Here is a 23,785-nt window from a genome sequence, read left to right as displayed (position 1 = left end):
CACTCCCTCTGAAAGGCACTCCTAAAAGTAGCCATCCTTCTCATCTATCTTCCCTGATTTGCCAGTGCCAAGGCCAGTGCTTGGTGTATAATAGGGCTCACTAAATATTTTTTAGCTGCTGAATGAATCTGCCTTATATAATCAATTTTCATTTAGCCAATGTAGTTTTTGCATCTTGCACAAAAACACAAAGGCTCCTTTTGAAACCATCAACTATAAATTAATTTCTACAGTTAACTCATTTCCAGATGACATAACTTATTAAGATATTCTGAGTGGGTATTGATGAGTTTGAGGACAGTGCCAACTGACAGACTTCATTCTCATAATTCTATGCCTAGTTTATCACATTATAACTAGGAAATCATTAATATCTTTTAGTCTGGCAGGAGAAAATGAAGTAAATAAAATTAACGGGTGCAATATAAAATGCTAAGGTAATAGAAGATGACTGTGTGCATAGTACATGATATGCCATTAGGCACTATTTTTCCTGTTGACAATTTAGTGGGAAGGACGTCATACTAAAGGGATAGAGTGCATGTCAAGTAATTTGGAAACATCAGGGATTCACAAACACCCATACCTCATGGAGGCATTGACAATAGCATTAATAAACCACAGTGTGAAATTAATGCATGCCTTGTGTCTACAGTGATCCTCCGAGACCCACCTGTGGTGGCATTATCACTATGACTCATTGTCAGAAATTGTTAGGAGGAAAAGAACCTCGAAGACATGATTAAAACATCATGAATAACATAACGTTTACCTGAGTTGGAATGGAAGTATTTTGCTTTAGTTTCAGAGTTGTGAAATTAACTATTTAAGGTAGTGATGAAGTTAACATCCTTGAAAATGTCTGATACAAAATGGTTTGCTAATATGTCAGTTGATTAGTAAGACTACTCAGTTTAAATGTCAGTAAGCTACTGAGCAGCTATAATGAACCAGATATGTGGAAAATATGAAGAAATAAAGAAGACTGAAGGGAGGGAGAGAAGGAGGACAGAAGGAAAGAAGAAAAGGAAAAGAAGGAAGGAGACGGAGGAAAGGAAGGGAGGGAGGGAACAAGGCAGTCTCCTTTAATCCATGGCCAATCACAAATCAGTGGTAGTACACACAAGCAAACACCTGACCACACCTTGTCCAACTGTAATTAGAAATACCTGCATTACAGGCACACCAACAAAGCATCACAAGCAGGTGTATCAAAAATTGATTCACTACTTCAGGAGAGGAAGAGGACTGAGTAAAGTGTCAGGAAGTAATTAATACCAGGATATATCCTTGAAGGGTAAGTAGGATTTAAAGAGAAAAAAAAAAGGTACAAAAACATTTTTTAGTTGTGGAATAACTGGTAGATATTCTGGGGATACTTTCCATATATCTAAATAGATAGGTAGTTCAGAGTTCTATATTTTATTGCAACACATGTTTAGATCTAATGCCATACATTATAATCAATGTTTACTTTTTACTGATTTGAAATGTAAGCTCAATATTTTTATTAAAATAATTATTTTCCAAGGCTAGTTTTTTTTTTTTTTTTTTTTGGTCTTTTCATCTTTTTCGGGCCGCACCCACGGCATATGGAGGTTGCCAGGCTAGGGGTCTAATCGGAGCTGTAGCCGCCGGCCTATGCCAGAGCCACAGCAAAGCCAGAGCCACAGCAACGCCAGATCCAAGCAGCATCTGCAACCTACACCACAGCTCACGGCAACACTGGATCCTTAACCCACTGAGTTAGGCCAGGGATCAAACCCGCAACCTCACGATTCCTAGTCAGATTCATTTCCACTGCGCCACAATGGGAACTCCTCCAAAACCAGATTAATGCTAGGTTTTTATATTATATTCCCAAGAAAGTTGCATGATGCTGCTTGCATCTTTCAGATTCTGTCTTTTTACTTCAGCCAGCTTTCCAGTAACCCTGTGGATGTATACTGATACATTAGGAAGTATTATCTATTCTGGGCTGTGACTCCTAGTTTACTTAAAGTCAGAATACTGGCTTTAAGTCATACAGTAACTATACATTTTAAACTACACTAACAACATTGGTCATCTTGGTGTTCTATGTGAAAACTAGATTTTTCATAGATAAATAGGTGAGAGTACAGTTGGTGGTTACGATTTGCATCAGTGAGTAGGACAAACAATGATCATGAGAATGGTAAGATTTCTTAAGAAAAAGAACAGGTTATATGAATAACACAAAGAGAGGTACTCAACCTCTAGAGTCTGTGGACAAGAGGGGAAATATAACCCAGAAATAAAAAGGAAGAAGAGGAGTCAGAGTAGTGTTCCAAGTCCAGCGGATCCTGAAAACAAAGAGAAGGGGTTTCAGAAGATCACGCTGTGGCTCAGCAATAACAAGCATGACTAGTATCCATGAGGACGTGGGTTCAAACCCTGGCCTCGCTCAGTGGGTTAAGGATCTGGCATTGCTGTGAGCTGTGATGTAGGTCACAGATGCAGCTCGGAACCAGCACTGCTGCAGCTATGGGTGTAGACCAAAAGCTGTAGCTCTGATTCAACCCCTAGCCTGGGAACTTCCATATGCCACAGGTGTGGCCCTAAAAAAGAGAGAGAGAGAGAAGGAGTTTCAAGATCGGGCTCCAGAGAATTCAAAGGGAAAAGGACAAAAAAATTCCAAAGGAAAAAAAAAGTCAATAATTATTTACTTTAACAAAGCAATTTCTGGAGGAAGAATAGAAAGGAAGAAGACTTTTAAAAAGTAAGGAAGCAGTGAAGAAGTGGAAATATAATCTATGTTTGAAACTGAAAAGAAAAAAATGTGACAGAACTCAGGTGGGGATAGGAGGAAGGGAGAGCTGTTACAGTTTCTTAAGATGTTGAGACCTCTACACATTGGAAGATCTAGGAAAGGAGAGACTACAAAGAGAAATATAAAATGCTGACAAGGATTCTGAGAGCAAGTCCACTAAAGCATACTGAAGAGGAGGGTCCATGACGTAGAGATGACAAAGGGCACTGAATATGAGACTTAGTCATGAGGACATCGTACAAAAGCCACGGGATCTTGCAGAAGCCTTATAATCTCATCTATGATTCTCAGCTATCTTTTTCACATTGTGTTTGACCTCATGATGAATTTCTGATTCCCAAATCTGTTGCAACATACCCTCTGCCTTTCGTTAGGTGAAGCAGACCTCATTCAAGGGATCCAGGATTAGAAAAAAAAAAAAGTCGTATTCATAAAGCAATAGACTCTTCAAGGGGTCAAATGAGAAATTTGTATCATGAGGGACTGAGGCAGAGTGGAACCCATATCATCATTCCTCCTTCACCATCTTCCTTGCATACTTCTTTCCAAGTGCTTTTCAGAGTATCAGAAGGCTCAAAAGGAAAACAGTGAGGGTTACATGATGAAAGTGAGATGTAAACATGATGAAAGATCAAGAAGGTGTGAAATTTGGGTGGAATACTGGGAGTATCAGTGAAGTGACTATTCATAGAATACCAGCACCACATCTGCATCTGGAAAAGCCAGGAGAAAGGTAATAGGTTAGGTTCTTGTAAGCAAATGAGTGGTTTGATCTTTGAAACTGTAGAAATTCCCAGGCCTCTGGAGATTTGTTTCTTATTAAATAGATGGAAAAAAGTGAAGAGTAAGGAAGATGCCGTGAAACACAGGGCTAAGGGAGAGAATTCCAAGTTCAAGAATTCAAAGGCAGAAAAGTGTGTTAAAACGGATTTGTCCAGTATGCAGTCAGCCTTGTGTTTTACTGCATTTAATTAATATGAATCAAGTATGGCAAAGCTAAGTGGCATTAATAGAAATGGTCCTCAGAATAACGTCACTTGTTGTTCAACTTATTCACTTTCTACATTCATTCAAACCAATTTAATCCAACTTCCCTCCCAACTGCTAAATTAAAGGAGATTAAAAAATAATTGATACTTAGGTTATAGCGATAATGTGAAGCCAACTCTATGAATGTACTTCCCAGTAACCATAAACATTAAGCACCTTGCCTAGAACACAGTAGGTTCTAAATAAATAGGTGTTTATTAAATGAATGAATTAACTTCAAGTTTTAAAGATTTATTAGTTTAGGAAGTCTATAATTACCACTTTAAAATAAATCATTTTCATTATCTAGCAGCTTGGTAGCAATAGAATACTTAAGTTGATGGTTTCGGTGTGTCTCATTCATTTACTCATTCGAAAATATATCAACTAAATTGAAAATCTACTCTCTGAAATACGCTATTCTAGGTAATAAGTAATAAAGTAATACGTGAGTAATAAAAAGTCATTACTTTTATACTTCCTACAGTATCCTGTGCATATATAAATCATAACACTTATAATGTTTAACTTGTCATCCATTAATTCAATAAATATTTGTTCATGGTTTACTATCTGCCAAGCAGTGGGATATAACAAAGATAAAATACTGTCCCCAAGGAACTTAAGTGCAGGTGGGTTGGGGATGAGGGTGAATAAAGACTGTCTTGTCATTGTAACTCAAAGGATAGCAGAGATATATAGTAGGTGCCTAATAAATACTTGTTGAGTTTACATATAATCATTGAAGACTGAATTAATAATGTCCTTTGGAGAATTTTACAGCTCACTCAATTCTTCTGGAAGGGATTAGAGTGGAACTCCAGTCAATCATGGTTATAAAACCAATCAATTAGGGGACCCAAACACTGAATTAGATAGACTGAATTTTATGAGAGTGTTATAATAAAATTCAAGACATTAAATTAAATTTTATGGAATACTGGTAAATTCTCTAAAAGATAAAATACTCTGACTTTCCTAATGATCCTGCTGCCAAGTTCTTTGTTATAATTAACCTCAGGGCATCTATCCAAGGGTTCAGGAAACCAGAGCTGCAGTTCCCAGAACCTGATGTTTCTAAGTCTCCAAACACTGCTTGGTTCTCTTGCAGGTGAGGATGTCCAGACCCTCAATTATGGCCAGCTAGTCTCTCTGCCTTTCCAGACTCAATCCATTCATCCCTGTGTTTAACCTTCACATGATCACACTGGCCTCCCAATTCTTTCCTTTGTTGGTTCAACGAACATTTATAGAATGCTTATTATGTGCCAAAAACATTACTTGACAACGTGAGAGAAAGAATCTAAGCTCTGAAGTCTGGATGACTTGAAAGAACTCTAGATAGGGCAACTAACTAGGGAAGAAAGAAGATGAGTTTAAGTACAGCTCTTCAGATGGGGATGAGCAACCTAGGTAGAACCATCACACCAAAAAAAAGTTATAATAATGGGATAGAATCTTTGAAGAGAATTTGGATCTTCATGAATGTAATAGTTAAGATGGAATTCTTAGCAACACTAGTGAATGCCATAAAAATCTCCATGCTTGTACCTAATGGTCTCTTTGAAAAATCCCATTTTTCCCAGCCTATACAAAACCTATGGATATATCAAAAGTCATATCAAGTCCTTTCTTTTCTCTATAGCCTGCTCTGCCTATTCTTATTCCTATAAATATCCCCTACTGCTAAACTTCTAGCATGTACCATAGACTCATCATTTGCTTACACATGCCCTTAGGTTGTTCTAAATTAGTTCGTGTACCAAAAGTTTATCAACCAAGAAGACTTTAATTTTCTTGAAGACAGAAAAATATTACTTCCGCTTTCAAATCCCCCATAGGCCTGAAACCTCCGCCTATCTTCCAAAGTCCCTATCCATTTAAATTGCTAGTATATCTCTCTTTTCTGTCTCACAACAAAATCCTTCTTCTTTAACAACTGCCACACTCATTCCTTTTATCCAACACCATGGAGTCCCTGTTTTACTGACAAAGAATGAGTTATGTGCTGGGGCTATAGAACTAAGACACCGTCCTTTTAGAAGGGTTATCATTTCTTGAAGAAAAGTAGCCTATGAGCAAGTGCTATGTGATGCAAGCTGAAGTGGAACTGACCTCTGGAAGTTTAAGGATTTAAAACGCATGTCTCTTTCAGACTGGTTGGATCACAAAGGCCTAGAAGAGAAAACTCTAAAACAAGGTTAGAAAAATGGATAGAAGTTAATAAAATGAAGAAAAGGAGAGAGTGGCTAAGCCATCATGAATAACTATGAAAGCTATAAGTGAATTAAGTCAGAGAGACAAGGACAAGTACACTTTGATTTCACTTATATGTAGAATCTAAAATATGGCACAAATGAACCTGTCTACAAAACAGAAACAGACCCATGGATGTAGAGAACAGACTTATGGTTGGTAAAGGGGAGGGGGAAAGAAGTGGGATGGATGGGGAGTTTGGGGTTGGTAGATGCAAACTATTACATTTAGAATGATAAGCAATGAGGTCCTGCTGTATAGTGCAGGAAACTATATAAAGGCTCCTGGGATTGACCATGATGGAAAATAATATGAGAAAAAGAATGTGTATGTGTATGACTGGGTCACTATGCTGTACAGCAGAAATTAATAGAACACTGTAAAGCAAGTGTATGTGAATAAAAAATTAAATATAAAAATTAAATTTTTAAAAAACTAGGGAGGATTAGTAAGAAACCATGATGTCTTCTAGGGATTTAATTAATGCATACAAAAAGAACAGGAGAATGGTCAGAGATGATACTGAATGAGGACAATATCATGAAAGATCTTATGTGATTGTTAAGGAGTTTGGACTTTATATAAAAGCAAAGAGAACCAAAGAAAATGTTTGCATGGAGATGCACTATCATTAAGTTTGTGTTTTATAAATCCCACTGATAATTGCAAATGAAGACCCACAGCACCTATTCTAAGTGAGAGAGGATGAGTTGCTATATAAAGCCACCGCTGGGATGGTCATGGGAAAATGAATAGGTTTCCAGGATAGTAAGGACATGGAATCACCATGACTTTGTCTGTGGAAGATGATGGCTGGTGAAGAAGAGTGACACTGCCCCTTCCCCAAGCCTCTTGTTTAACAACTAGAGGAACTACAGTAGAATCCATCTAGAAGCATACAGTGGAAAAAAAAAAAAGGCAACCATTTCCTTTAGGGGGAAGTGCTGAGGATTGTAGTTTGGGACAAGCTGGATTGGAGGTAACCTTGGGTTGAGCTGTCTCACTAATGGCGAATCCTCTCATCTAGACCTTTTTATTCTTACGAGACTGGATATAGAGTTTTAGAAGCAATTAGGGAAAAAATAGTAACATGAGAGGTAAACAAGAGACTATATAAAAGTACAGGTAAAAAACTACCAAAGACAGGAGTTCCTGTCGTGGCTCAGTGGTTAACAAACTCAACTAGCATCCATGAAGATGCAGGTCTGATCCCGGGCCTCGCTCAGTGGGTTAAGGATCTGGTGTTGCCGTGAGCTGTGGTGTAGGTTGCAGACGTGGCTCAGATCCGAGCTGCCATGGCCCTGGCATAGGCCAGCGGCTACAGCTCCGATTAGACCCCTAGCCTAGGAACCCCCATATGCCGCTGATGAGGCCCTAAAAGACAAAAAGACAAAAAAAAAAAAATACCAAAGACAAAAGAAAATGTGGTGTATGCACATACAATGGAATATTGTTCAGCTATTAAAAAAATGAAATGTTCCCACTTGCAACAACATGGATGAACTTTAAGGACATTGTGCCAAGTGAAATAAGTCAGACGAGAAAGACAAATACTATATGATCTCACTTAAATGTGGAATCTAAAAAAAAAAATTGTCTTTACAAAGAACAGATTGGTAGTTACCAGAGGTGGGGTGGAAGTCCACAAAATGGGCAAAGGGAGTCAAAAGGTACAAACTTCCAGTTATAAAATAAGTAAGTTGTGGAGATATAATGGATAGCGTGTTGACTATAGTTACAATACTGTATTGCTTACGTTAAAGTTGCTATATATAATGATGGACATAACTAGAGTTATTGTGATTATTTCACAGCATATGCAAATATTGAATCATTATGTTGTACACCTGAAACTAAGTCAATTATACCTCAATTAAAAATAAAAAGATAAAACCCCAGGGAACACTAATACCTAAGGTGCAGGTGTAAGAAGAGAGGCTCTGCCAGAGGATGGAGAAGGCAGGGGGCAGTGAGAAGAGTACCAGGAAGAGTATGGTACCACAGAAGCCACAGGATAAGAGATGTTCAAGTGGTCAACTGTCTAAGATGCAGCAGAGGTCAGTGACCTTCCCCTTTCCCACCTAAATGTAACACAGGATGTCTCCACCTCACTCTAATATTTCTTAGATCCACTATATAAATGACATGCTGCTGCTTCCCCCATATTTCTCTGAATAGTCTCAATACTCAGAGAATATTCTCTCTAAAAGGTCCTCATACCTGCTTGTCTCCAGTACTGCAACACAGTCCCACGTAGATGCTTGGTAATTACACGCTTTATTTAGATAGTGTGGTATTTCTCGGTCTGAAATCACAGCTATTAAACTTTTGGTCCTGTCCACCTCTTCTGTATTCCTCCCTTATTGTCTGGGTTCACATTTTCCACTAAAGATAAAATATACTTCTCTTAACACCTTTTTCACCCTTTCCACTTCTGAGAAAGATGACTTTCACTCTAACTGGATATTCAGGCATGCACAGCCAGTGCATTTAAACCATTTGGGGCAATAGCAACCTAGAAAAATGATTTCATTAACCTAAAAATATCTATAATAAATGAATTTGATAAGATGAGGAAGAAATGAGTCTATTTCTCAGAAATAAATTACTTTTAAGTTGCCAGACTCCTCTGGGGTGGCTTTAATAACTAGACATGGGTTCAGAGCAGAATGATTGAACTGCCTCAATTCACAGTGTTGATTATTTTTTTTGTTGATCCTTCTATATTGAATTGTGACTAAAATCCTGTACTCCTCATTGCCAATAATTTCACAGCTGCAGATCATCATACTGTCCCAGCTATGGAATAAATGAATTTCTGTTTGCCCATTTCCAAAATATTCTATTGGGAATAAGGTCTCAGATGAGGTGAAAATAACAGGTTCTGTTTTTCCTGTGCAAACCTGTATGCATGTAAGTATGTCTGCATACTTTATGTATTGATGTATGTGCACTTGTGTGACTGTGTAAAGCCCTAGCTGTTCTACAGGACAGGTGTCATCAGTGCTTTTCTGTTTTGCAGAAAAGACAAGAGGGTCAAGTATCCAGTTGGATAAAAATATTCTGTCCATCAGATGAACCTTACACTGGCTTAAAGCCACACAATAAATGAACCACAAATAATAACAAACACAATGACCTCCCTGTTATTAAAATGTTGTTCACTGGTGCCTGTTCAAGTAAAATCTATTTTAATCTAACTTGAGAATCTATGGGTGCTTAAACATAAGTTGTTGAAGTGAGATTTAATTGGAAAGAATAGTGTTGCATGATGCGTAAGGAAGATAAAAATCTAATCTCTGGAAGCATATGCATGATGGCACATCCTCAGTTCTCCCATTACCTAGAAATCATAAGTCTAGTATCCTACTCTCTGAATAAGCACCCTTTTATCAGCACTTAATTTGGCTTTTACCATCTAGTTTTTGCTTTTGCCATCTCTTCTTTTCACTGCCCCTTCCAATGCCCTTGCTTTCATAGAATGCCCTTGTTATAATTTCTCCATGTCCTCCTGGTAGCTCAGCTCCTTCCAGGCCAGCCAGACTTTCTTAATGATCCTATGCCGCAGTTAATTATTCAAACCACTTTCTCAGTCAGATCTCTTGCAAACCTGATTATTTAGCAAAATCCATTCCATAATCCACCTTTTACACCCCTATTTCTAACCTGTTTAGAACTATGAGAGAAAAACACAGCTCTGTTCTGTATTGATCCATATCAGCTCTGTCTCCTTCCTCATTTCTTCAATTCTTACTCCACTCAAATCCGGCTTCTGTCCTTACCTCTCCACCAGAATGCCCCAATCATGTCACCAGATCCTAAAAACAATTTGAAGTCCTGGGCTTTCTGCTGGATTTGACATGTTGGCTATATTGTTTTGAAGCTCCTGTCGTTTTGACTATTACATTTAGACTGGATGAGCAATGAGATCCTACCGTACAGCACTTGGAACTATATCTACTCTCTTGGGATAGAACATGTGGAAACCTCTTAATAAGTACACCTGCCTTTCTTCCTTCAAATGTACTTGCATAGAAGAACCATCTATCAGAACTATAATTGAATTGTGTCATGTTGATGTTTCAAATCTCTGTAGAAACTAAACTGCTGACCTGAGGGTCACCATCAGGATGGAGACATAGGCAGTTTCTTATTTCAGCTGTGCTCCAAGACCAGCTAGCAACTATCCACAGACAGGACACAAGTGTGAAAATCTCAGAACCCAGGAGTGAAGTTAAAGCTGCCCCCAGCCCCAGAACACAGAGACTGAGAGAATCCCAACAGAAGGTTGAGAGGAGCAGCAACACTCTGACTGCACCACCCCTTCCCCAAGCTGGCACAGACAGAAACAGAGAGGGTGGGGAAGGAACTAATGCTCAGATCCTGGCAGACCACATTCCTCCTTGCACCTGTGCCCGGGCAGAGATCCCAGCCAGTGACTCTGTCCATCTACAGAGCTAAGCTGGTTGCCCAGTCAAGTCAGGGAGCCCAGTGGGCCATTCTGCGTGGTTCAGGTCACAATGAGCTGTGCTGGCCTTGGAGCTTGTTCTACAGCCCTACTCAGGCAAGGGAGCAAAGTCAAAGGCCTGCCTTCTGCTTAATGTAGTCTCCAGACCCAGCCAACCACAGAACCTAACCAGAGAGCCTGGGCAACTCCCTCCCTACAGCTATGCTTACAGTGGCACCAGAGCAGAAAGCCCAGCCAGTGGCTCTCCCAGGCTGCAGAGCTTTGCCAGTGGCTCTGTCTGGCCAGAGACCTTGGTGGGCAGTTCTGTCTGATTCAAGTCACCACCCAATGTGCCATAACCAATCTTGGGGCCTCTTGTATAGCCCTGCCCAGGGAGGCAAACTTGAAGCTTTGCCTACTGCTAAATATAGTTTCAGGTTATGGTTGATGGAAAAGGTTAACCAGAGAATCCAGGCAGCTGTGGAGGCCATCCTGTAGCTACACACGTTGCAGGGAACCAAGCAAGCAGTCCTTCCCTACTGTGAAGTATAGACTATGGTCCCATAGAACCAGGGAGCCTTAAAACCCAGTCTTCAGAACCACTCAGGCTGTAAAACCCACTGTATAGCCATACCCCACATCAGAGGCCAGCCTGCTTTGCTTCATTGCTAAACACAACCTGTAGCCTTGCCCAGGCAAGAAGTCCAGCCAGTGACCCCGTCCAATCATGAAGCGTAGTCAGAGACTCTGCCCAAGAAGGGAGCCTGGAAACCAACCCCCAACTTCAAACTCCAAGGCAAACCTGCATCCCCGCTTACTGTCAAGGCACAGTCTGCATTTCCACCTGATGGTAGAGCATAACCTAAGGTCCTTTCTGACCATGAAGCCCTGCCTGCAGCCCCCCTTGAACCCAGAGTCCAGTCAGTGGCACCGTCTGGCTGAGGATCACATCCCGAGATTCTACTTGGCCAGGAGCAATTGCCGAGCCAGATCCACAGCCCTGCCCAATCTAGAAATCCAACCAGTGGCACTGTCCTGCCAGGTAACACAGTCAGCAACCCGCTTGACCAGAAGTGAAAACTGTCAACCAAAAATACTAATACTAAGCCAATCTGTCATTCAGAAATGAAGGAGAGATAAAGACTTTCCAAAATAAAAACTAAAGAAGTGCATCACCCCTAGATTCGCCTTACAAGAAATGCTAAAGGGTGTTCTTTAAGTGGAAGTAAAAGGATGCTAATTAACACTGCAAAACATATGAATGTGTAAAATTCACTATAATGATAAATACACAGTCAAACTCAGATTCTCTAATACTGTAATGGTGCATAGTTCACTTACAATTCTTGGTTAAAAGTTTAAAAACAAACGTATTAAAAATGACCATAACTAGAATGATTTGATATTGGATACATAATGTAAAAACATAAAAATCAATAATCTAAAATGTGAGGGGAAAGGTAAAAGTCTAAAATTTCTGTATGCTATTGAAGGTAAGTTGTTTATCAGCTTAAAAGAGGATGTTATCAATATAAGATATTTTATGTAGGTCTTACAGTAACCACAAAGGGAAAACCACAAACAAAAGGTCACCATAAAGGAGTCCAAGTATACCACTGCGAAAAGGTGATCAAATCACAAGAGAAGATAGCAAGAGAGGAAACACGGACAAAGAATTTACAAAATAGTCAGAAAACAACAAAATGGCAAAAGTCGCTACAGGTCAATAATTACTTGAAACACAAATGGCTTAAATTATCCAATCAAAAAAAACAGAATGGCTGGATGGGTAAAAAAAAATATGAGACCCAATGATATGCTGCCTAAAAAAGACTCACTTTTGCTTTAGGGACACACACAAACTGAGAGTAAAGGGATTAAAAAAAATGATATTTTAAGCAAATGGTAACCAAAAGAAAGCAGGAGTAGCTGTACTTATATCAGACAAAATAGACTCTACGTTAAAAATTATCAAAAAGGACAAAGAAGGTCATTATATAATAATAAAGGAATCAATCAGGAAGATATAACAATTTTAAATATTTGTGCATGCAAAATGTATCATGCACCTGAAAGCATAAAGTAAATACTAACAGAACTCAAAGGAAAAATAAACATCAAAACGTTAATAGTTGGGGACTTTAATACCCACTCTCAACAATGGATAGATGATTCAGATAGAAAATCAATAACGAAACAGAGTATTTGAACAACACCATAGATCAAATGGTCCTAACAGACACATATAGAACATTCCTTCCAACAGCAGCAATTTACACACACTTTTCTCAAGTCTACACAGAACACTTTCTAGGATAGGTCATAAGTTAGGCCACAAAAAAAGTCTCAACAAATTCAAGAACAGAAATTACATCAAGTATCCTTATGTATAGTAATGGAAAGAAACAAGAAATCCATAACAGTAGGAAAGCTGGAACACCCGCATCAAAAGGAACCACTGTCTTATTTTCTAACACTTTAGGTTAGTATTGTCTTTTTTAAACTTTATATAAATGGAACAAGTTTTTCTCCTTTATGTTTTTCACTCTATCTTATGTTTATGTTATTTATTTTACTTCATGCAGTAGTTTTTTTCATTTTCATTGCTATCTAGCATTACATTACATGAAGAAGTCACAATCTGTTATCCTTTTTACTGGTGACGAGCATTTCTGGTGTTTCAGTAGAGGGCTACTGCAGATAGCACTACTGTAACATCCTTCTGCGTGCCTCTTGGTGTGTTGATGACATCATTCCTGCTGGGGACATACCTAAGGGTAGAACTGCTCCACCAGAGTGTATGCTTATATTCACTTGTCACAGACACTGCCAAACTGTATACCACAGCGTTTTACACCAGACTGTACTTTCCTATCATTGCTTGAGAACTGCATAAATCCCCAGCAGTGGGATTTCTCGATCACATGGTAATCTATTTCAAGTATTTTAGAAAACTCCAAACTGTTTTCACTGGTAGTTACACCATTTTGCCATATGCTACAACACGGATGAACCTTGAAAACGTTATGCTATGTGAAATAAATCAATCACAGGAGAGTGTGAGACTATGTGAATGGTACACCCTTCCAGAGAAGATTTGCTTTTCTACTTTCCAGCAGTTACAACAGAGAGAAACCATTAAGCAAGTTTCATACCGAGATGATTTAAAGTCAGGTCCCACTTTTGTTGAGGCTTGTCTTTTACTGGTTTGGCCTTACAATTAGGGTGTAGCCTTTAAGGATCCTGAATGAAAGCCTGGAGTGTTTACAGGAATTTTCTTTTTTTTTTTTTTTTTTTTTTTTTTTTTTTTTTTGTGGAGGTTCACAATTCTAACTATTTTTGCTTCAATCCAGTGTGACTGGCTAAAGTTCTGCTAATCTTATCAACCTCTTAGCCATTGTCTTACGTGCAATTTCTAAGCTTTTCAGCAACTGCTTACAAAATAGCAAATGGCTCAAGGGATAAAATAGCACCAAATGTCTGTTTCAAATTTCTGTGTATCTCTCCTAAATATTTGCCAGTCATGCTTTGGATGTAGTATTAGCCCAGAACTTCTTAGCCTCCCATCCTGACCTTTTAGTGAATTTGTCACATACCTCAAAGAGAAGTCTTACCCCAGTACTTTTTTTTTTTTCCCCCTCCAGGATCTTGGTCTCTTGAGTCCTGACTGCCTAAGTTTTCTGATAGCTTAAATAGATTTTTAAAACTTTCTCCAGACTTTATAGCTGTCTTTGGAGGAAAGTTTGCCTCACCTATCACAGCTAGAAATGGAAGTAGTTGTTTAGTTTCTAATATACGACTTAGAGTTTCAGTCTGTTTGGATTCATTATTGGGCTTGTGGCATCTAAATTTTTCAGAACTTCAGGTTTGACTTTTGTCTAGCTTCTTAAATGTCTATTTCTAAAACTTAATTTCATGCCCAGAACAATTTTCGATTATTTACTAGTCTTCTACAGCTTATAAGTGTTCATTTGTAAACCCTATCTGGTAGATGTGAGAAGTTAACAATAGACTATTTTCAGCAGGTTTCATGGGGATAATTTGTCAAGGAAAAACACGTTGCCTCAAAGTGAAATGGGAATTGAAGAGAGTTCATTCGTGTTTATGTGCAGATATCAAGGTCTCTTGAGCATCTTCTAATAGCTCTTTACCTTGTCAGTAGAGAGACTCTTAATAACTTTGCCAGTATACTCTAACACTACAAAGATGAACATTTTATCAGAAGATGAATGCAGTGGCTTAAGATAATTCTTTGTTTATAGTCTCAGAGAGGAAAAGAAAAGAATAAAGAATTCTAAGGTGTATGGGGGCAGGTGGAATGTGGGTATGTCTGTAATAGAAATTAAAATAACTCTTCTCTCTACATTTTCATGGACACAATCAGATAACTCCATATACAGATTTGGATCAAAGACCACACTGATAGGCTGTACTGGTTCAGTTCTGGTTTCTACGTTTAGGTAAACTGAGTTTGAATCCTATTTAACTCTGGGTTATTTACTACTTTTCAAACTGAAGTTTCCTCAAGTGACATGTGAAGATGTAAAAATGTCTATCTCACAGGATCACGTGCCCACACACACACTATATATTAGAATATTGGCAAAGAGTAAGCATATATATACATGCGTATATACAAAAACATAGTGCCTAGGACAATGCCTGCAGACAGCACACCCTAAATATATGATCGCTGTTATCCCTATAAGTTTTCATTTGCCCGGCTCTGATGTAGAGAGTAGGCAGGGAATTGCCAATTTTTCTTTTTCTCATTCCTCATATGTAGTACTCTGCAGGGAAATTGGTGTGTGCAATGTTGGTCATGAGATTTTGCTAAATAAAAGAACAGTAGCAAATACTAGAGAAAGTAGAGAAAAGTATGAAAAAAACATTAGAGTTGAAACTATGAAATCCCTGATGACCTGTTATAAGTGAAGAAAAACTGAACACTGGAAGTTACATTCACCAACGTCATCATAAAGTCTGCCTTACTGCTTGGAATTTACTAGACATCCAATAAATAATTGACTATTCAGCTAAACATCATGCGTAGTTTGACAGCATAAACAGAAGAAATTAGGGCAATTCACTGGAAAGGGGTCTGTGGACTGAAAACTGGAAGGGTATCCTAAGTAAGGAAGCTTCAGGAGAAAACATAAAAAAAGTTAAGTGCTGGCTACAATAAACTACTCATAATATGCTTTCTCTATTTAACTGAATCATTTAGCTCACTATATTGCACATTTTACATAACTGCTGTAATTTTTGCTTTTCTCCAGATGGCTATGATATGACAAGAGAAACAATAGATTGTGTAATTCTCTAAATAATCTATTTACAATGATGTTTCTCAGCTGCTTTGCTGTGAAGGATGTGTATGGTGCAGAAGCATTCCTGGAGGAGGGGGAAACCAGAAGGAGAAATCCCCACCTAATCCTAAAGCCTAACTTGAGGCAGGGTGGATGTTCCAATTACTCTAATATGTTCAATATTCTCCACCATTTTCTGTGATCCCAAAGTCTTTTGAAGTCAGTCTACTTTAACCAAACCCAGCATTAGGTCAGATCTCCTCAGATTATATAAACTCCCAATATTAATGCTGTGGCCTTCCAAGAGTGAGGAAACGGACAAAAGAGGTGGGGAGTAATTCCCTTCTATTGCTGTGTGCAAATGATCACAAATTTAGCAACTTAAAACAATATTCATTTATTATCTCATACTTTTCTGAGGTCAGGAGTCCATGTATATAGCTCCTGAGGTTCTCTATTCAAAGTTAAACAGGCTGCAATCAGGGTGTTAGCTGGGCTGCATTTCTTTCTGGAGACTTTGTAGAAGAATCTGCTTCCAAGCTCAAGTTTTAGTAGAATTCAGTTCCTTTTGGAACTGTGCTACTGTCACTGTGTGTCATTACTTTGGAGGATCTATGAAGTATGGAAAGTACTGTAGTGTTGGAGCTAGTAATATCTGAGTTTAAATCCCCTCTATATTTGCTGTGGGATTTTTGAGTAGGTTACTTAATGCCTCAGAACCTCACTTTCCTCAATGGCAAAAACTAGAGCTAATAATAATTACCTCTAAGGCCTACAGAGAATTAGGAAAGTGATATGGAAATCACCTGACTTACACCAGACACATAGCAAACTTCAGGTTCCTGAATTTCCTTCCTTCTTTTGAGTGGTCTGATATAGCCCCTCCAATTCACATCTACTTATCCTTGGAAATGGGGAAAACTAAGATTTACAAAACCCTAGAGATAAGGTGATTTTCAGTAAATAACCTAACCATGTCCTCAAAAATTCTACATTATACTTCATTTTGGAATTAATTCATTAGTGTTGAGTGACGAATAGTCTTAAGAACTTTTATTTAAAAGCTCAATATCCTTTGTTTTCACTTACTTTCTAGAGACTCTAAGACTTCCTATTCCCTCAAGGAGAAAGAAAACAGGAATATTATATGAAGACAGCCAAGCAGTCAATAGAGACTCCCCTTAATAGAAAAAAAAAAAAAAAAAAAATCCCCAAATATCTGTTAAAATGCTACTGGGAAGAGATTTAGCAGGATGATGATTACATGTGAGTAGAACAGCAGTTTCCATAATAATTATGTGGGTTGTGAACAGATTTTGAAAAAAAAAAAAAAAGCTGGAATGCAGCCTAATGAATGTACTCGTTAACCTTAATGGCATCAGGTAGAGAAGGAAGAGGACCATTTTGGAGGGGGAATGAACTCAGCCTTTCAGAGACATTGTATAAAAGCACATCAAACAGAGTTGTTTTTTTCTATTGAAAATGAATATGTGCAGTTTTCTGAAAAGAATTCTCTATAATTTGAAGTTTGATTTTAAAGCCTAATTTTCCATTAAGTTACATTTAACATTTCCTAGGTCCTTAGGATGCTCAAGGCATTAAAATAAACATAAGGATGAGAAGATGTCCAAAACATAACATTTAGAGTCAGTCGGGGAAGACAGAAATAAATTCACCTAACTTTAATACAATGACAGAAAACATCAAAATATTACCTGTGTGAGAGCAGAAATCTTGTCTCTTGTTGACCACTCTATTCCCATGTATCTAACAAGAATTAGATACCCATTTGTTCAGTGAATAAGAAATAAATGTCACAGTATTTTGGAAGCAAAAAAGGAACTATTAAGCCCAGAGGAGCTTGAGAAAGATTTTAATAAGTTGCATTCAAGTTTGGTCTGCTTGATAGATGAAATGGATTTACCAAATCAGGAAAAAGTGTGAGGAATTGAAGGGATGAGTCTCTTCGCAGAGGGAATAGCCGACGGAAATGCTTAGAGCTGTGAAAGTATGACATATCTGAGGAGTAAGTATGTGTGTGGTTAGTCTCAACACTCTCAATATCATCATGCTAAGCAGGACTAAAGATTGCAGTGATCAAGAACTGTGTGTGCCTGGTATGCCCACACCCACCCCTACCCACCCCGCCACACCTCCCCACTACATACACTCACACCTCCTGACACGAATTTAATGACTGCCAACTGGAGGAGCAGTCCTCTGATGCCTGAGTGTTTGGTCTAGTATTGCTCCTTTTGTCAAAGCGGACTTTGAGATGATTCATTTACGTTATTTGCCCCTGGCAGATGCCTCTCCAGGAACTCTGCAGAGTTATACTAAATAACCATGTTGCCATTTGAGAGTTCAGCTAATGAAATCCAGACCCATTGTATGTGATTAGCCTTCCATGTAAATGAATCAAGAGATTGTAAATGTAAGAGCTAAGAGTTTGGAAACACCCAGAATACTAATTGAGGCTGTGGGGGAATAATCTCAGGAAAGCATGACAGGAATGTGATTTTCAGTAAGTGATGATTCAGTGACTAGAAACCTAATGAATTGTACTGTTAGTGGAAAGACTGAGTAAAAAGAGAAGAGGATATTCAATGTGAAGGATAAATGAGGAAACGACCAAGGGGTAGAAGTCAGCAGTGCCCATTCAGGCAGCTTATGCCTAATGGACTGTTGGCTCCTTGAGGGCATGTTCTGGAACCTACCACCAGTGTCTGAATGCACTCAACATGCTCACTGAATTAATGAGTTGCAATGAAAAGAACATGGAGACTGTGACTAGAGGATCACCCAACGCAACTTTCTGTGCCACATAAATTTCTTTCTGTTTTCCACAGTAACAACTTAAAACATATATTGATGGGAAATAAGGAGAGGAAGGAAAGAGGATATTATCTGCATTGTACAGATTCAGATTTTGATAAGAGAGTCAGAATTTTAAATTATTGAGCTTCTCTGTTCTAACATTTGATGATTAGTAAACCTTTTAATCTTACAAGAATTTTTATGCCCATTAGCATGTATCCTTAGGGGCTTCCACATTCTAGAAATATATTTCAATATTAAATCTACTGATTGGAAGCCTTGCAGTAATTACATTATAACCACAACCACTGGTCTGCTTTAAATGTCTATAATACAAAAATTATAAAAAATAATAATTCTAAAGTTTACATGTTTATAAGCATATAATTGTTTAGAGCATCAAATGTTTTAGAGTTTCATAATTCTCATTTCTCTTTTTTTTTTTTTTTTTTTTTTTTTGTCTTTTTGCCATTTCTTGGGCCGCTCCCACAGCATATGGAGGTTCCCAGACTAGGGGTCTAATCGGAGCTGTAGCCACCAGCCTACGCCAGAGCCACAGCAACGCGGGATCTGAGCCGTGTCTGTGACCTACACCGCAGCTCACGGCAATGCCCGATTGTTAACCCACTGAGCAAGGCCAGGGATCGAACCCGCAACCTCATGGTTCCTAGTCGGATTCATTAACCACTGCGCCACGACGGGAACTCCTTCTCTCTCTCTTTTTTTGAGTCTCAACAGCTATTGCTCAGCATATAAAGCCCTACACATGATAGAAAAGGGTGGGTTAATACGGTACTGGACCACAGACTGTTCACCTGTATTTTTTTAACACTCAAATTAATTTTATATGTAGAGAAAAGATAGAAATCCAGGAGAAAAGAAGTGCTAGAGAGCATACAAAGGGAAATCTGATCATTGCAGACCCCTGTTTGTATTCATTTTCTTCCTTTTTCACCCCAAACCTATTTCCCTATATTTTACGACCTAGCACACATGGAGTTACAATGTCACTTACAGTTTCACTAATGTCTCCCATAAACCATAAACATCCTCCTTTACCCCCTATGCTCCACACATCTACTCCTAGAGACTCTTAGAATTCCTTACAAACAGACTTTTCATTCCCACTGCTGCTCCTTTCATGCAACTGTCCATCAGTTGGCTTGACCACTGTGACACATCTTCTAACTTGATTCGCTAACGCTCAGCTACCGCTCTTATCTGTCACTCACACTGCTACCAGGGTTCATCCAATTCTCATCGTCTCTTCATGTCACTTCCCACTTTAAAAGCCACCAATGGCTCCCAATCTCCTCAAAGATACGTCCAAAACTTTGGGATGGTGCAAATGGCCATTCATAATTGGTCCTCCCCACCTTACTTTTTCCGTAGTTCAGTCACTATTCCCTGATCCACAAATACCGTCTCATCATCTAGAAAATAACATTTCAAAATACAGTTATCACCCCCTTATCCATATTTTTCAAACTCAATTCAAGGAGAGTTAGTTATTTACAGATCTTCTCTCTCATTGTGTTCTTTTACTTATATGTCTGTCCTCTCTTATTCCGCCACTAGACTGTGAGTCCCTGGAGTTCAGCGTCTAAATCCTATTTAACAAATGTTTTCGTCAGTTTAAGGACAATGTCAACAAATATACAGTAAATGTGACAGATTACACTTTCTTTTACAATAGTCACTGAACCTCTCTGTGGGGAAGTTGTACATACCTGTCCACTCAGGTCAGGTTTGTCCATATGACTCACTTTGGTGCATGAAATGTGAGCAAAAGTGATATATGCCACTTCTGAGCAGAACACTTAAGGACTATAGCATGGGTCCAGTACACTCTAGAACTACTGCATAGGCCCAGTACACTCTGTTTTTCCCTTATACAAGATCAGCCTGTCCCTGAGAGAAACTTCTCTTTCGGACTGTGTTTCAGAATGAAGATGACATGGAGCGAAGTTATGTAGGCAATCTGCAGCGAACCTAAAGGCTGAGCAAAAAAAATGAACTGTTCTTCTAAACCACCGAGATATAGAAACTGTTTCTTGCCACAAAACAAGTTAGTCTAAAATAAGTAGATATTTAACAAATCTTGAGGAAAAGAAGGAAAGCTCTAGAGACAAAGAAGATGAATATTGGCTGGAGAAGTCCAGAGTCATTTTTGTTTGAAATAAGAACCTTCTGTGGAAAAAACTAAAAAACTAAACTTTAATGAAGTGCTAATTATGAAAAACAATGGAAATTAGGAGTTGAGAAGAGAAAAAGGAAAGAGTAGATCGTAGAGTCAGAGTACTTATTTTAGTAATGCAATATCGGGAAGAAAAGGAAAGGAAATTCTTGCTAGATGAGCATGTCCGGAAGATGTCTACAGGCAAGATGTAAAGGAATCTAAGGTATCTACTGAGAAGGTGCTTTGACACTGGGTACCTATAGAAGACGTCTCTTTTAATTATGTCGACCTTAGTAAGTTTAAAAATTGTTTCCTCTTTCAAATACTCAAATTACTCTGTTTCTATAGCAAAATAAATAAAATTTAAAAAACTAGAAGCCTGACTATAACGACATCCAAATTAATATATACGCACATACATATACGCATACACCAACACTGAATTAGTAAGTACTGACCATCACCCCATGAGAAATTTAGGTTTAAACAGCCATGAGCCCCTAGTCACAACATTTTCACCAACTAGTCAATATATAACTTTGCTTTATGGGTGTTCCTATCTAAAGACACTTTAATATACATTGTTTATGAGTTAATATTGAATTCACATCAAACAGCACTTTGCTCATGCCTAAATGCAGCTGACTTTCTATGTAAGATATAGCACAGCCTTCTTGCACTTGGGAACTCTAGATAACACATCAGCAATATACTTGGGGTTATTATAAACAGCAAAATCAATTTAAAAACATGCAAAAATGCAAAACCTTGGCATGAAACAGACACAAAAAAGACACTTGTTCACGGAGTATCAAAGATAAAACAAGAAAGCAGAGGGTCACCTTGTTCAACCACAGCTGGGAACATGGACATCGGGACATTCAAATTTTTTGCCATGCTGTGCACATCTGAGAATGACCATAAAAGTGCCAAAAGTATTGATACAGGGATTGCAAATAAATTTTAGCAAGTGGGTGAATGTGAAAAGACAGAATCTGCAAATAATGAGAAATGACTGGATATCAAAGAAAATAACAAAATAGATTATAAAGAGATGAGTAAAATACCCGCCAATAAGAAGAGAAATTAGATGAATGGATTGGTGGATGGATGGACAGATGGGTGGGTAGACAGAGACTAGATCTATAAAACTGTCTTAAGGGTGGTACATTTTCAGTTTCTTTCCTTATCTTCCTCCCTCTTTTTCTCCTGATCTGTTAAAATATATGTCATGCAAAGGCATTAAAGCAGTGCCAGAATCTTGACAGTCCACTGTAATAATGCAATGGAAAGCATTAGATAATAAAAGGTGAGCTCAAGTTTTTCTTGGCTATTCATTTTACTTGTGGATTTATTTCCTTACTTAGAGATACCCTACCATCTTAATGCAAATCGTAAAAGCACATTTTTATGAAAATGTTAATATTTAATAAGCTAAAGTCAATATAGCACCATCTAACTTCGCCAATATGGATTGAACTTTCCTGAGACATACATAGCAAATATTCCCCCCAATCTTAAATAGAACAACCCCTTTTTGTCACAGAGATTGGAAATTTCTGCTTATACTCAAACTCTTTTATGTTTTTTATTTTGCTATTGAATGAAAACATGTGGAACAAAACTGTTTTCTTCAAAATTGCCACTCTGAATGTATAGACTACTAAAAAAAATCATCTTTTGCCAAATTAAATGTAGAGATGTAGATCTGGGGGGAAAAAGCTAAAGAACATGATGAGGAAATTAATGCACACTGGTCCTGACACCTTTTTCTTTTTAATGGAAATATTACCTCCAAAAAGTTTATCAAGACAGGCTTTTTACAATCCCCATTAAATTCAGTGAATGAATTGTGAAGGGTAAATTGGAACCATTATAATCTTACATTTCTTATGTAATATTCATAATCATAGTGTTACATAAGAGCAAGCCAGCATTAACAAAAGGAGCAATTTAAATTCCCACTTCCTTGGAGCACAGGGCTGTGCTTGACAAACAGGCCTTCCTGTCCCATTTGCAGCACGCCCATGCACCTCCTCGAGTGCCAGTGAGACCCGCAGTCTCCTATCAGTGATATAATAAACCCTCCAAAACAGAGCGAGAAAATGAAGCAAATAAGCCCACTTCATTTCAACTTGTCAGCTTTAAATAAAATCTTCTGCAGCTGAAAATGAGAAACCTGGGGGAAGATCATGTGTGAAATAACGACATTCAACATCAGGACAAAACATATTGCATTACTTGTTTTTTCCTGATTTGCCACAAAAGTTTTAAAATTTTCAACATAATTTCTAATGAAATATCTATGTTCTTGTCAAGGAGGAAGTTGAAGAAGAAATGGGGGTTTTTTTGGTTTGTTTACTTTTTTCCTTCTCCTCCCCCTATGATATCTTAATGAGTAATCTATGACCTTTGGAACAATTCTCGTTACCAGTTTTTAAGTCAGAGTTGGTATAGCAGAGCATACTGAAAAAAACACATGCTTTTTTTGTATTTATTCTAATTAATTACTTACAGCTTCCCCCAGCACTGGTTTTACTTGCAAAATACTGGTGCATGCTTTCTGCCTACAAAAACAAAAAAGTATAAAGGACAAAATGCAACAGAAGGAAGGTAAAAAGAAATTAACATTCCTAGGGAGTTCCCGTTGTGGCTCAGCAATAACAAACACAACTAGTATCGTGAGGATGCGGATTTGATCCCTGACCTCGCTCAGCGGGTTAAGGATCCAGCGCTGCCTGCGTCGGCTATGATATAGCTCGCAGATGCAGCTTGGATCCCGCATTGCTGTGGCTGTGGCAATTTGACCCCTGGCCTGGGAACTTCCATATGCTGCAGGTGTGGCCCTAAAAAGCAGAAAAAAAGAAAAGAAATTAACATTCCTAGAGATTAGCATACTAAGTCAAGTAAGTCAGACAGAAAAAGACAAATACCATATAGTCCACTTATATGTGGAA

General features: G+C 38.2%; 2 protein-coding genes across 12 annotated transcripts in view; one reads left to right on the top strand and one right to left on the bottom strand.

Moving 5' to 3' along the window:
• LOC102160855 (uncharacterized) overlaps nt 1–23,785 on the bottom strand; it is a 393,443-nt gene that overhangs the window by 54,544 nt on the left and 315,114 nt on the right. The window contains exon 5 of one of the 4 annotated variants that reach the window (XM_084975645.1): nt 19,597–23,395. The exons of the other annotated variants lie outside the window; for them this stretch is intronic. Within the exon in view, the coding sequence (XP_084831771.1) occupies nt 23,332–23,395 (64 nt within the window). The 3' untranslated portion in view covers nt 19,597–23,331. Of the gene's footprint in view, nt 1–19,596; nt 23,396–23,785 lie in introns of those variants that run through there. 4 annotated transcript variants of the gene reach the window in all.
• GRM5 (glutamate metabotropic receptor 5) overlaps nt 1–23,785 on the top strand; it is a 523,795-nt gene that overhangs the window by 359,589 nt on the left and 140,421 nt on the right. The gene's annotated exons all lie outside the window — the stretch shown is intronic.

The sequence above is a fragment of the Sus scrofa genome, chromosome 9 (assembly GCF_054392235.1).
Source record: "Sus scrofa isolate SSC_HxYL_T2T_F1_AM1 chromosome 9, Sscrofa_HxYL_maternal_Yorkshire_Landrace_v2.0, whole genome shotgun sequence".
Lineage (NCBI taxonomy): Eukaryota > Metazoa > Chordata > Mammalia > Artiodactyla > Suidae > Sus > Sus scrofa.
Note: the sequence above shows the minus strand (reverse complement) of the source record. Positions and strands in the feature narration are given on the sequence as shown.